The 15,303-nt window shown below is 37.6% G+C and overlaps 1 protein-coding gene across 1 annotated transcript; it reads left to right on the plus strand.

Moving 5' to 3' along the window:
- Positions 1 to 9: 9 nt before the first annotated feature.
- lad1 (ladinin) lies at positions 10 to 12,041 on the plus strand. Its single transcript, XM_084721122.1, has 14 exons — positions 10 to 209; positions 1,489 to 1,674; positions 3,408 to 3,693; positions 5,528 to 5,601; positions 7,766 to 7,937; positions 8,260 to 8,343; positions 8,661 to 8,704; positions 8,786 to 8,828; positions 9,588 to 9,631; positions 9,761 to 9,827; positions 9,952 to 10,086; positions 10,200 to 10,289; positions 11,216 to 11,341; positions 11,480 to 12,041. Exons 1-13 carry the CDS (start codon positions 172 to 174, stop codon positions 11,312 to 11,314), a joined length of 1,362 nt encoding a protein of 453 aa, XP_084577248.1. The 5' UTR covers positions 10 to 171; the 3' UTR covers positions 11,315 to 11,341; positions 11,480 to 12,041.
- Positions 12,042 to 15,303: the final 3,262 nt, after the last annotated feature.

Consider the following 15,303-nt stretch of genomic DNA (forward strand, 5'->3'; position numbering starts at 1 on the left):
CACGTGACTCCTCAGTGAGCTGCACCGGGGTAAAGGTGGACTGCTTTGTGAAGCGCTGACTCTAATCTGCCTGCCGCCCTCACAGTGCCAGTCAGTCAGCCAGTCGACTTTTTTTTTTTGCTCAACTATTTCCTGAAAGACACCTGGAAACTTTACATTTATCCGTCCAACATGTCCATCAGCCGGAAGAATTGGTCGGCTTTGTCCAGGTAAGATTATATCAGGAGAAAATGACACCCGGGGTGGAGAGCACCACCTGCAGCTGCTGCCGTTTGATAGCAGATGTTATGGACTTCTATATTCTCTGAACAAGAAGAAAAGCAGCTCTGTGACTTAAGTCTCGCAGCCTATCTGGAATAAGAATGAGTGTATCATTTATTTAGTCAGCTGCCTGGTGAGTCCACAGTACCCTCAGGAAAGTTTTTTTTTTTAATTATGTATGAACAAACAATCATACCAGTTCAATTAACAAAAGAAGAGGAATAATGGCGAGGCCTACAACAGAAAGTAATGTCACAAGCAAACAAACCTGTTTTCTGTCTTCTTTCATGTCATTATTATCATCATCGTTGTTGTTATTACAGACCTTTGCTGCAATACTTCAGTAATGTGCTCTAAAGTCACAGCTGGCTCTTTTCAGATTTAAAATCTGGAGATAGCTGGAAAATTTGTGCCATTTTACCCATGAATATATGTGTCTATAGAGAGGAAACATTTTACCCTTGCTGCACAATTAGACTGATAAATGCTGTGTTTTATATAGGGCTGCAACTACTGATAATTTTCAGTATGGAAAATCTGCAGATAGTTTTCCGTATTAATCAAATGCTCTTTAAAATTTCAAAAGTTACGTCTTCAAATTGCTTCTCTTTTCCAATCAACATACCAGGGCTGCAAATGTCAGTTATTTTCATTGCTGACTAACATGTTGTTATTATGATTGTCATTGTTATAATGATGATTAATTGATTTGTTGTTTGGTGAAAATGTTTATCAGTGTTTCCCAAAGCCCAAGATCACGTCTTCAAATATCTCGTTTTGCCAACAACCCAAAGATATTCAGTTATAAGCAGCAAATTCTGACATTTAAGAACCTGAAACCAGCAAAAGTTTAATTTTTTTGCTTGAACAATAACTGAAATGATTGTCAAAATAGTTGGTAACTAACTTTCTTTCAACTGATTTATCGATTAGTTGATTAATCGTTGCAGGTGTAGTTTTACACTACATTTTTAAACTAGACCTGGATAGTTGATTTAAAGTTGCAGAGACAAGCAACGAACTCTGCTCATGAACAGTTGATAAACTAGTAAAGCAGGTTCTGTGTATCCGTTATAACAGTAATCTCCTTTTCAACAACCCAAACAAGCAGTTATCTCGATTAGTTTCTGTAGATTTAAATAAAGTTTGGCGTTCATGCTGAGCTTTGGACGCTGTCTTTGCCTTTGTTTAATTTTCTGTTTCACGTCCATGTCTCTCTGACATCAGCTTGGCCCGCCAGTGGACAATGGAGGATGAGGAGGAGGTAGAGAGGGAGAAGAGGAGGAAGGTAAGGGGCTCCAGCAGCACTGCTGACCCCGATGCTGACTTCAGCCAAACACCCAGAGACACTCCCACCAGTGACAGCGCCTTTGGGACAGACTCCACGACTGAAATGTCCCAGGGGCTCAGCAGGTTTTTCTCACGATTTTTTCTTCTGTTCTTGCCAAAGCTTGATCTATATACTGTCTGAACATGATTCTGTTGCTGTAGGTGTGATCTGCTCTTCTTCCCTCTGCTTGTTTACACACTTTTTACTGTCTCATTCTTCTTCTGTCTCTCTGTTTCATGCTGTCCATCTTCGTTCTTCTCTTTGTTTCCTGTCTACACACAAATGCTTAGGACTGACAAAATAAACTTTGTTAACTTGACACAAACATAGGCATTATGTTAAGTCAACAAGTTTCGATATTTGAGTTATAATTTTACTAGAATTTATAAAGCCGATATAGCCTAGTTAGTTAAAGATCAATTAACAACACATGCATTGTGTATATAAACTAAATTATACGAACTATACGAACTAAAATGTGCTCATGTTCATATGACATGTAGTGTAGACAAGTGCAGTTTCTTGTTCAATAAAAAATTACGCTCACTTAACATAAGGAAAACACAACACAACAAGCGCAATGCTGAGCACAAAACTGTTTTGCTGTCATAAAATAAAACTGTAGCATTTACCTGTGTTTTCTTTTACACACAGTTTTGTAAAAATAAGCCAAAACAATGCAGCATATTATCAGACTCCTGAGAAGCTTTGAAGAAACAAGTATGATGAAAACTTGCTGTGTAGTAATTCTTATAATTATGTTATACATTTAAGATGAGTCATGGTTGTTTGTTTTCACAATAATGAAAACATTGCGATGCATGGTCATTAACAGCTCTCATAGTATTGAATTCAGCCCCTACCCCCTTATACTTAAAAGTTAATAAATTCATTGGGAGCAGTTTTACATATTGTCTTCGTGCCAATGCTGAACTAACTCCAACAGGAGCAGCTGTAAGGTTTTTTTTTTTCTTTTTACATGAAACATGACTGTTCAAGCTGAGGGACTGTAAAAGAAAATCAGATTTGTTTGTAATGTTTGTCAGTGTGATGGATTCTGTTGTTGTTTATCTTATCTTATAGCTTATTGATCAAGTTTTCTCAAGTTCAGTTAACTTAACTCAAGTGACCCCTCCTCACTCCTGCCCCTTTTTGCTCCGTGCCTTTAACAGTTGATGCAGATTAAGCAAAAGACGTCTCTACACGTCTCTTTTCGAGGTCCCCTCACAATATTTTAACCATCTTCAAAATTTGGCTTTCTTTTCAGTTTCCAAAGGGGCAGGGACTTATGAAGGCTCAATTGGTTTTACAAAACACAAACAAGACTTGAAACTAATTATTCAACCTAAGTTCTTTCAACTTGCACAAGTTGGAGCAGCTCTGAATCATTTAGTGTGCATATTAAAAGTTTTGTGCGCTGTTTATGATAAACCGTGTTTACCGTGTAGGAGGGCTATAGGCATTTATGTAGGAGCCCGTCTTCTTTGATGGAGCGCCTTTTTGGTGGATGGATTTCAGAAACTGAGATAGAGGATTATTACACGTTTGCCCCATGGGAGTGTGTCATCTGTATACTTTTCAAACACAAGATAAGACCTGACACTATGCATTGAAAGCATGAAAAGCTGCCAGAACCCTACCAGCTGATTACCTGGAGCGAAAGCCGTCTTCAAAGAGAGACAAGAACTGTAGGGCCTTTCATTAGAGAAACCTGATCAGTTGAAGAACTGACAGGCCCTTTCACCCCTCACTAGAGACGATACATCATAAACACAGGTCATTCACATGTGTGTGTGTGTGTACTGTTTACTTTCAGTGTGGAGCAGCTACAGCTGGACTTCGTGGAGATGCTGCGCGTCCGTGACGAAAAGCGAAGGATGAGGCATGTGGAGACTCTGAGACAACAGAAGGAGACAGGAGAGAATGAAGCAGGGTCCTGCAAGGACAGAGGAGGAGCCAGGGTGGAGCTACTGGGAGACTTGGATGACGACCAGGATAAAGTGTGTCCCTCTGAAAAAGCCACATCCAAACCACAACCCCCTCCAAAAACAACCTCTTACAGTCCCACCACCACCATCATCAGCAGCATCACAAACAGACAAGTAAGACGGAGTCACTTTCAGCAGAGTGAAAGAAATATTTAATCAAAAAATGTCATTTGTTGTGTAAAACTACTGGATTTATCATATGACTACATGACTCAGAGACTACAGCCATGCTAGTGGCTCTGTCAGGCTTACACTACTTTTAGCTAAATGCTAATGTCAGCATGCTAATGTAACACATAAATACAGCTGCAGCTGACTGGATCCTGCAGCTGCCTGTGCTAGGAGAGGTCCCCGGTTTGATTCCCAGTCTACACATCCCTTGAGGTTTAGACCCTTGGCTCTTCTTGCTACTCGTGGTTATGACTCAGGAAGTCATGTACACCGTATGCTTGGCGTCCAAGTGGTTGAGCTGTGAGAGCACAGTGGTTAGGCAACGGCAACATGGGTGACAAAACTGTCCGTAATGTTATTATGGATCCCACTGATTTTCTTGGCATGACTAGCCCCGTGTTCTTACCCAAACCTAAACCAGTCTCACTCCTCATGCCTCACCCTAAACATCCCACCAAGCCAATTAGGGCAGGTAGTAGGGCAAGTCATGCCAAGAAAAGCAGTGGTATCCGTAATAACACACTGGCATCTAGAAGCCACTGAGACTGAGAATTAAGCTGTTTAAAAACTAGTTTTACATATCAAGAAATATGCTGTTTTACTAGATATGTTAGACTACATAGCAAATAGTCATGGAAGTGACAGTATGACTTGCTCCAATGTTAGCTGCTGAAGCTATGATGTCCTCTGTGTGTACATACTGGGATGTAGTCACACAAGCATTGATTCTTGCTCCTGATAAAAGGACCAGGAGTTTGTAGGTAAAACACTTCATGTCAAATAACATTACAAGGGACGGCTACATTGGTGTTGATGAAAGATGAGAAATTGCTAATTTCTTGAGTTGTAAAGTTAGTGGGAAACATTTCTTGCTGTTGACTACCTTTCATATTTTTTCCAAGGTAAGATGAGGCCATAGGGGATATCAACATGATCCTCAGACATATAGTAAAATTCCTAAGAAGAAATGAAAGTGAAATGAAAACATTGACCTGCTGGTGATGCTAATGGAAAAGTCAGGGAATCCTCAGAGTAGGATCTATTCCCTGGGAACCAAAATTTTATAAAATGTCATGACAATCCATAGTTGATGAGAAATTTCAGTCTGGACTGAAGTGATGGAGTGAACGACAAAGAGCTGATAGCTTGACTAACCCTAAACATGACAAGGTGAACTGCCTTCATTGACAGACAGGTAGACAAACACTAGAGAAACCTTCACTTGCATCCAAACTATTCATACTTCACTCAGTCATAACACAGTGCTGCCAACAGTGCCACCCTGCAGTGTGGTTAATCACAGTTAACTGTTACCCCACGCAGAGGGAGAGTCATGTTAATCATTTTCTAGATTGTACAACAATAATAACTCAACAAAGCCAGACATAGAGAGATAGTGTGTGTATGATGCTAGATAAAAACAACTCTGGCATGTTTTCTTTGTGTGTACAAGCATCAGAATCTAAAAATCAATAATAGAATTTGATGAAATTGAGGAAAACACTGTGTGGATCATCTACTGTTTTATTAAAGGACTCTTCCTGTGAGTCAAGTGACCATGCAAATCATCCATAAAACTTTGATAAGGTATCCTTAAGGTCATAATTTGAACTTTATCTTTTATTACACTTGCAGGCAGCTTTAATTCAGTGTACCTCCAAATGAGGCCATAACTGTGCAGTGTTATGTAATGTAAGGTGTGTCTGAGGTGAGCCGCCTGTACCAAAGTTTGTATGCTCTGCGCTCATGTTGTCTCTCTTTTTTGTGTCTTTGTTAGCACGAAAATGGAGAGTCGTCGGGCAAAGACCCTGGTCCCAAGCCGCCGTCCAACCCGCCTCGCAAGTTTGTCAGGTTAACAAGCACAATGTTTGTCTGCTGTTCTTTTAATAGGTTAATCATTCGGAAAGGATCAAATACAGATCAAACATATTTTTTAAGATAAGATAAAGGTTATTAATTCCACACACAGAAATTAAGGTGCAGCTTAAGTCAAGAACAGTGTAGCTAAACAGTCAAATAAAATCCAAAACATGATATTTCCCAAAAGAAACTGATTATAATGGCTTTAAAAAAGAGAAAAAGAAATCAACCATATGAAGACAACCATATATGCTTATACAACAGTCTATGAGAGACACATTTACTCAGATCTACAATAAATATAGTATTTAGAAACTTCAACATACAGAATCTTCTCATTGAATGTTTTTTCTTTATTTTTGTTGTTTTCCTACATTGTATATTTATACTGGAGACATCAAAACTATGAAAGAGGGAATTATATGGAATTATGTAATAAGCAAAAATGTGAAAACATTTTTTTCACATTAAATCTTTGCAGAGGACAGTCCATGGTCCTACATAGTTGTTGACATACAGGTTTGCAAAACTGTTTGCTCTTTGATATTTTATATACTTCAGAGTAGCCACTTTTTGATTTGACGACAGCTTTGCACACTGTTGGCCTAATCTGAATCATTTCTTTCAAAACACTGAATGAGAGCTGTGTCCAGACTTTTAACTGGTACTGTACCTGAATATTTATATTAATTAGTAAATTAGGATTGGGCAAGGATTGGGTAAAATGTTCCAACTAGCCACTGTCAGCCCATCAGTCAAATGGTTGCTAAAATATCCAGGTTTGTGTGTTTTGTTCTCTGAAGTTTCAGCTGGGAAATGTGTGTATGCGGCAAGTTCACTGCAGTATGTATGCTATGTACATTTGCACAACACAGACCTTCTAAATTCTAAATTCAGGTTTCTCTCCTAAACTTAGATAAGCTAAATTAACTTGTTAATTCATCACAAAAACACACTTCATTCAGACTTTCCAGAAACAAAATTACATCAAAACTCACCAAAATCATCTTGATTAGTCTTTCCACTGTTCCAATAATCACTAACCCTGGTCTGGTTGAAATAAGTCCTTAATTCACAGAGTTAGATGTGAAAATATTCCGACTGTTTTCCTTCCACTTGTAGAAGGAAAGTGATTGATTGATTGATTGATTGATTGATTAATTTTATTTATTTATGTGTCTTACACCACGTGGTGGCCAGGCTATATGGGCTTACAAGACACTAAAGTAGTTCCAGTAGATTTTACTGCAGGGAGAAAACAGTTCCTAAATGAAACTCTTCACAACAGAGTCTGTGGATTACTTTGAGCAACCGGGTCATGATTTTTGAAAAGAGACACTAGTTTAGGATTTTTCAAACATATTTTTTTGGTGGTTGGAGCAACACAGGACTTGTACCATTTAGTTCCGTTATCTCGTTAACCTCTAAGGCTGATATCTCCAAAACCAGGCAACCTACACCAAAACAATATAGATGGATAAATAGCACTATAGGTCAGAGGAAAAATGTGTATTTTTGACTTGCGGGTGAACTGTCCCTTTAAGATGTGACTACATATGCCGTTTTTACAGGTCCTCCAGCAATATCTTTCAACCATATGCAAAATTTGGTTTGCTTTTAAACACAGATGAGCCAGGCACATAGCATATCTAAGTACAGGAAACAGAAATGGAGACAGCTGACCGGCTACCAAGCTTACTCATTAAAAAGGTCTGGGACTTAGGAAGTTGCTTGTAGCTGGTAAATTTGTCCACAATGTCTCTCACATAGACAGACCTCAGATTAATCAGCTGGTAAAACAGTTGGGGTACATATCGTCTTAAAAGTTTGGATAACAAAATATGGAGGTTTTCTGTTTGTGTACATACATTACATTACCTACATGTAGAGAGCTTGATGTTGCAAGCCAGTCATTCTAAAAAGATCAAAATGTTGTGTTCAAGAGGGTTTGGACATAGTAGAATAACTTTATTAGCCCTAGAAGGGTAAACACAGATAGTAGAAAACAATATTTCAGAAGGAGACTGGTGAATATTGCGCAGTAAAGACTTTAATACTCTGTGGCTTTACTGTGAGTTGCTGCTGGATCACTGGCTGCTTTCTCATGCACATCTTCAACTGACCTTTCAGTTCACTCATGTTTCTGCTGTTGCAGCTCTGTCTCCATCTCACTCGACAAGAGTCCCTCTGTCAGTGGATGCACGTCTCCCATGAGCCCCCGCTCTCCAACGGCCCCCCTGTCACCTCGAGAACACTGGCCTTCGCCTTGCCAGAGTCCGTCCTCTCGGGGAGCTCAGAGCCCCGTTCAGAACGGACATACGCAGGAGGTATTTTAAAACACAAACGCAGTGTCAGATGACATAATTTATAACATAACTGTCTGTGCTTCCTGTTTTGCTAGTCACATGGCTGTAAGGTGCTTGCTAATTGCTGACGCTGCTGCTCATCAGTTCAAAAAAGCAACAGCACCCTCTAGTGTCAAAAGAGGAGAGACGTTACAGCCCCTGTGCCACTAAATACAAATTATTGGCTCCATAGTTGCTCAAAGAAAACAGTTTTGAGGGATTAAAGGCATGGTCCACCTGGCTGAGGATAGTTTAATCTGATCCTATGTGGCAGTAAATTGTAAGTTATTTTACTTTACCTCAGAATGGCTCTTCACCTCATGGCAACTTTGAACAGACGACCAAACCTGCATTCATCAGGCAGAGCTCCAGGACTGTATCATTCAGGGTAAACACACACACATGCATGCACACATCCTCTCTGGTGAATGTCATCATTAACTGTAGCCTATTTGACTGTTAAAGCACGATTTAATCTTGCGTCAGCTGGTAGATTATCAGTTCAAGGTAATTTGCTTGTGACACTCAAGCTTCGGGCTTATGCTAATGGCTGAAGCAATATTTAGCAGAATTTTACTGCTGACTGCTTGCTTTGTTAACACCCAAACACATCACAAGAGAGCGGTGACTCTGCTGGTCATTAGCTACTGATGTTTGAATGACTGCTCTGGAAACACTCATTCACATATGCCCGGTTGTCCACAGATGATGAGGAAGAAAGAAGACGAGAATGCGCCGCTGCAGAGGAGGTAAGGAAACATCCTCGTCTTTGTTTAGGTGTCTTTATATCTGTTTACCTCAGGTTGATTTCTGTCATTATTCTCTTGTAGTGCAAGTGTGAGGATTGCCTCCAAGAAGTTTGAATCCGACACAGTAAGATGAAAATTTACCTTTACTGATGTAAAATAACAGTCAACCAATCAAATAATCAACAAAATTTAATATTGGTAAATAGTTATAAATAGGGATGCAACAATATATCCAATAATGCGATATTTCAATAAAGAAATATCTAAATGCCCTACCAGACTGTGACGATATCCACTGTGATATTAAATGGTTAATTTTGTTATATTTTTATTTTTATTATGCTACAGACTGATGCATTGTTTTGTTTTGTAATAATACAGTCACAATTTAAGCATTCGTTTCCAACACAGTTCTTGCCAAATCTTTGCACATGGCTTTTTGCCACGGCTGGCTACTTTTACGTTATTTTATTTTATTAAAGCAGGAAAGCAGAAGCACTTTAAGTTAAAAGGAAAAAAAATATTTATATCAAGAAATTTAATAAAGGGCTTTTTTGTTGTCATTTATCTTTATTTTTTAATATCAGAATAAATATGTTGTTATGTATCATGGTATTGTAGTACCTTGAGTCTTTGGAATTGTTACATCCCTAGTTATAAATTATCAAATTCTTGCTGCGCTTGATTCTTAGCTTTATGGTATCCAATGTCTTAGTGAGATATACTGGACCGTGGACAGGAAGATATTCTTTCACTATCAGCTGAGTAAAAGGATCACAGATGTTGACTTCAATCATGGATCACAGAGCATCAAAATATTTAAACTAAAATGTGTGATATTTGTAAGTCTGTGTAATGTTAATTATTCTTGGGTTTGGACCAGGACCAAAATGAAGATGAAGAAAAAGCACCATCTTTCCAAAGAAAGTAAGTTCTTTTTCTAGCTAAATGATTTTTTTGTTCTTCTTCTAGAAGTTTTCATTATTTTATTATTATTTTAGTCAGAGTAAGTGTATACAGCTGGAGCTGTGAATATGTGCGTTCTGTTGTGTCCAGCTCTAGGCAGAGGATTTCATCCAGGTCCATCCAGGAGAAGATGCAGAGACTGGCTCAGGCTGCACAGGTCAGCAAAACATTATAACTTAGCCTTAAAACGCAACACAATGCAGAGTAACTGTAAAAGTAACCATCGTTTTGTTACTCTTGTGCTGATGGTTTCTTCTTGACTGCTTCCTCTATGTATGTAGAAGACTGACGTGACACGAGCTCCAGATGTGACCCAGAGGACTCTGTTCCTGCTGGACGAGGTGTCCAGGAAGAGAGGCATCTTTGAGAAGGAGCAGGCGGCAGCATGCCCCACCAGCCCGGGAGTGTCCAGACAGGTTAGTTCATTACTCACAATCCACTTTTTGTCCTGTATCAGATGTGCTATCAATGCTTGCGCTGATGTCATTAGCATGTTCTAATCATTTCACGCCTCGCCTGTCGTTATCAGGAGTTTAGGAGCTTTACATCAGGAATGTCAGACCGGATCAACCGCTGGCTCAGCAAGACCAACCAGACTGGGTCTTCACAAAGTCCTACTGTAAGCTGCTTGTATTCCTACTTGTCTGCTAAAACTACATCATGTAAGAAGCTGTTATACAAGTGTAACATCTGGCAGCCAGAGGGCAGTAGTACTCTTTCAGATATTTTGTGTTCTGAGCAGGATATATCTGATCATCCTGTTGCTAACCTTATAAATTCATTAGTTTTGCATTTTTAGTTAATATAAGAAAGAGTGGTCCAGTTGCACCCACTAATTGCATTCAGGGATGGAAGACAGTCCTGACCATCCAATTTAATTATGTTCCTTATTGCTTTTAAAATTGGGCTCTTCTACTTCCTTCTCTTATTATTATTATTATTATTATTATTATTATTATTATTACTGTTATTATTATTATTATTATTATTATTATTATTATTATTATTATTACATATTTTATTATTCATAGGGGACATAGTATATTTATTCTGAAAGCAACTTTATTGTGTTATTGAGTTTTGATGTTTGCCCTGTGGTGATTAGAGACTTTAGTTCAGAGTTTTATTGGATACCTGGTGGACTTAACTTTTAGTTCTAAATTTAAGTCCTAGGTTTAAAAAAGTATTTATGCCAACAGGGACAGTGTCATATCTGTCTGAGCATGAATATATATTAAATATTTTCTGGTAACATCAAACTTATAAAACTGAAACTTAAAAACATTTGATCCCTGTTTCAGAATCTAAAATACTCATTGGAAATTTTATGGGATGGATATGTTTTTTTTTGTTGTTGTTGTTATTTTTTTAAAGGATAATGAGAAGTGTTTTAAATCATGTAGTTCATATGGAGCAGACTTGCTTTCTGTGACTTTCTTTGTAGTTGGTGAGATGCTCTCAACTATCCTTTAAATAAGGCGTTGAAAAAAGTAAAAAACAAAAGTTTCAAATAAATGTGATCATTTGTCCATTTTCTATTTACAGGACTTGAGACATGTGAACATCACAGGTATGAGGAGCCTGTTTGAGAGCAGACGGGACGACAGTGTTGCAAAAACAAGCCCTGGGAAAATAAACGAGTGAAGGATGCCCATTATTAATGTTTAACAGGTAGGATTAATGTCACACACTGCATGTAGTCACATAGAGCAATACTTATTTGTCTGCTCATTTTGAGGCAGACATCAACTGCAACATACATTTAAATGTGAATAAAAATATATATATTCTGTTATTTGTTTGATTCAGAAGATGGCGGGAGGAGAAGAAGATAACTAGAAGATTAACAGATGCCATGACTGATTCTGTCTTCAAGCTTTTTATGTTTTTGTTTTTCTTCACTGTCGAAGCACACAGGAGGAACTGATATTCAAAATGGAGGAAAAAATGGGTTGAGTTTCGGTTTTAGAGACTGAAAAAAGAGATATTGCATTTAGAATTAGGAGGCTTAAGTCATAAACTTTAGCCTTGCTTTTAAGTCTAAATATGTCTTATTTCAAACACTGAAACACTGTTTGATGTTTGAGGGGAAGAAGAAGAAGGAATGTAGATATGGAAGGTAAGGAAAAGTGAGAAAAGACGGGGCAGTGACATGTTTGCTTTTAAACTATTTGCTTTAACTTTATGTAATTTTAAAACGCACTTTAAACAGGTGAGGGTCTTAAGGCTAATGATAGCTGTTTTATTGAATTACAACAGCGGCAGTTCTGGAATTCTAATTGTTTTTGTCTAATCTGCAATATTTTTCATTTCGTGTCATTGTGGGCAACATGCTGCCTGTCTGAGGAATAAAATATTTTATTACCACAAATCTGTCTCATAAATTTCTTTAAGATGCTCACTGTCTGTGTCTTAAACATGACTGGGTAGTAATGGATTACATGTAATCAAGATTACATAATCAGGTCACAAAAAATAAATTTAATAAGCTCAGAATACAGTCGAGAAAAAAAAGTGATTAGATTATAGTTACATTGTCAATGATGATACTTGAATACACTGTAGAAAAATACAGGGATTTAGTTTTTACTCATATTTCTTCAAACTTAAAATTTCTAGTATTTATTGTCAGAACAGTTCTTCTAATTTGAAGCCATCTAGCTTGAAATGATGAGTTGGATGAATGAACTATACAGATTTCAAAAAACAAAATTCGTTTAAGTTTCTAAAGAAACAATCTGCAGAGTGGCAGATTTCCCAGCATGCATTGTTTCTGTCTGTAATGTTTATCCGTATGTTTGTCAGTGTACCTGGAGAGTTGTTGACTCAACTTAATATTTTAAGTTGACTGAGGAGGTTTTCTCAAGTACAGCTGAATTAATATCAACTTTATTTGACTGGAAAAGGTTTTTTGAATCATTATAAAATTACTCCAACTTGTCTTTTCAAATTCTCTCAAAATTTTAAGGCAGCCCAGACACTAACTTTTTAAAGTAAAAACAAATTATTTATTTTCACATTGCATATCTTGGTTAAATCCTCAAATATGGCAGTTTTTTTAAAAAACAAACAAACAAAAAAATAACAAACAAACAGTTTTTTCATGATCAATGCTCTATTAACTCATGAAGACAATGCATCTATAAGTAACAGACAAGTCCTCCACTTTGTGTTGGACCTGGCAAATCAATCCTTTTAATTGCATGAAAAATGTTTTGAAATATTAACATTAAAAAATTAATACTTGTGGAGCTCAATATTTTCTGGCTGTATCCTGTTTTTTTGAAGTAATCCAGGAGTACTCATTCTTTTGTAATCTATTGTTGTTTATGTTGTATATTCAAAAATTGCCATGTAATTTGCATTCAGTAACGAGTAACTATATTAAGTACATCTCAAAGTAATCTAAGACAACCCTGGTCTTAAATGAATTTAACATCACTTATCTCAGTGGAGGGAGGATGTAGATAAGAGCTCTATGTCTGTGTTTTGTCAGTAGCAGGCTGCCATACAAGGCTGAGAAAATGTGTATGTGGTGTGTGTGTGTGTGTGTGTGTGTGTGTGTGTGTGTGTGTGTGTGTGAATCATTGTCTGTGAGCAACTGTGGCTTTATCTGGACCTTTTTGGCGCTGCCACCTTCACTCGTGCACACACAGTGGCCTTTTTAGGGAATGGTGATAATGGAGAGTACATGCTATCAAAAAAGTTATTAATACCGCAGGGGTCCTAAAGCCTCTTCCCCACCACTCAGTGTGTCCCTTTGCCTTGTGAGACTCACCTCACGTCCCTGTCAGTGGAAGCAGAGACTTGTCCTCTCCTCTGCTCTGCTCTGCTGCTGCACATTGAGTCTCTCCATCAACTCTTTTTCTTTATCGCTCCATCCGACCCTCAGGTAAGTTTTACTGATTATAACGTTACATAAATGCAGTATTTAGGGTAAAAAGGTTATAAAGCTGTAGAAGAAGTGATGAGAATGTGAAGGTAAATATATGAACTCTTATTTAATTGTCAGATTCCCTGCTGGACACCTGAGCGCTCCCTGCCATGTCTGACACAGAGGAAGTGGTGGAGGAGTATGAGGAGTGGGTTGAAGCTTGTTTCCATTTTTATATATTGTTCATAAATACAAATATACATATTTCTAATGTTTCTGTTTTAATATACTGAACATGTATAACTTCTATACCTGCACATAGACAGGCATGTGGTTTCTTTACATGTACTGTAACGACAGATATATCTTACCATAATGTGATGACAGATTGATGAATAATGTACATACCTGCTTGATTCACAGGCAGGCAGAAGGTAAGAATTCCCATCATGACTCACTCTGCACAGCACTCATGCCAGTATCTTCATGCCCTTATAGCTTCCATACTTGTGTCTGTTGTGAATGAAGATGTCAGATTGATCGATGAATCAAACGTCTCTAACGTTTGAAGCTCATTGTACTGGAACACAAAGCATGTGACATATCCAGATCATTACTTAAATAAAAACCACTAACCACAAGTACTCAATGCAGAAAAATGTCTCCACTGACTATTATATAATTATATATTATATCAGTATTATTACACATGCATTAATGTAGAAACAGGATTTTACTGTTGTAGGTGGTTGAGGTGGAGCTCATTTCTCTATGAATCAAATTATTGTTTTGTTTGTAATAATCAGGGTTTCTGTTTCTGACAGGTCTTAAAACTTGAATTATGAAGTTAATGTTACGTTAAAGTTGGATTTAATTTCTGTCTCGCCTTTAAATGTGTTTGGAGGAAAAAATTGTATTGATCACGCTGTAACAACTACAAAATTAAACCAACATTGAATCAATAAACACCAATGCAAATTATGCATGTACCTTTTTGCCAGTGTGGATGTGAAATAAGTCTTAAACTACATTCACAATGGTCTCAAAAGGTGTCGAAAAGTCCTAAATTTAACTCGTTGAAACCCTGAAAAATGCTCAGAATAGTTTCAAAAGTCACTAGTAACTAAAACCTTGAAATTAATACAGTGGAGTAAAATGTGCAGTATTTTTCACTGAAATGTAATGAAATATAGTTAGTAGAAGTATAAAGCTGCATGAAAAGAAAAGACTCAAGGACAAGTACAAGTACCTCATATGTGTACTTAAGCACAGTATTTGAGTAAATGTACTTTCACCACCAAAACACTTTGTTGTTGAGTCACAGGCTGCAGGTGGAATTGTTTGAAAATCCACAGGATGTAAAAGTTGTTTGTTCAGGATCTTGATGGTGATTTCGTCTTCCTGTTCTACTTTTGCTTTTGATCTAAAATCTATAAACCACAGTTTGCATTTCTCATTATGTGATTACATGTGTGTAATCCTTTTCTTGTGTGTTTTCCGGGACGCTGCATGATTCAGAGGAGGAGGCTGCTGAAGGTATGTGACTACAGCTGTATCCCTGACATTCATACATGAAGCTGAGGATCATCAGTGAATGATTTCTGGTCATGTTTCAGTGCAACGCATCACATGTGATTTAGCAGAGCAACAGGTGGAGTCATGAACAGTGTGTCCTGACTGACATGAATGATAACATCGGAATCATTCATGCTTGATTTCATCCTGCTTTAAAAGACTTCTTTCTTTCTTTCGCTCTGTT

This window comes from Lutjanus erythropterus, chromosome 6 (assembly GCF_056507025.1).
Source record: "Lutjanus erythropterus isolate fLutEry1 chromosome 6, fLutEry1.hap2, whole genome shotgun sequence".
Taxonomy (NCBI): domain Eukaryota; kingdom Metazoa; phylum Chordata; class Actinopteri; order Lutjaniformes; family Lutjanidae; genus Lutjanus; species Lutjanus erythropterus.

Excerpts from the sequence above, each read along its gene's own strand:
- lad1 (XM_084721122.1), top strand. The coding sequence starts at position 172 with ATGTCCATCAGCCGGAAGAATTGGTCGGCTTTGTCCAG. Across the intron at positions 3,694-5,527 it reads GCAGCATCACAAACAGACAA|CACGAAAATGGAGAGTCGTC; the intron begins GTAAGACGGAGT and ends TGTCTTTGTTAG. Across the intron at positions 9,632-9,760 it reads GCACCATCTTTCCAAAGAAA|CTCTAGGCAGAGGATTTCAT; the intron begins GTAAGTTCTTTT and ends TGTTGTGTCCAG.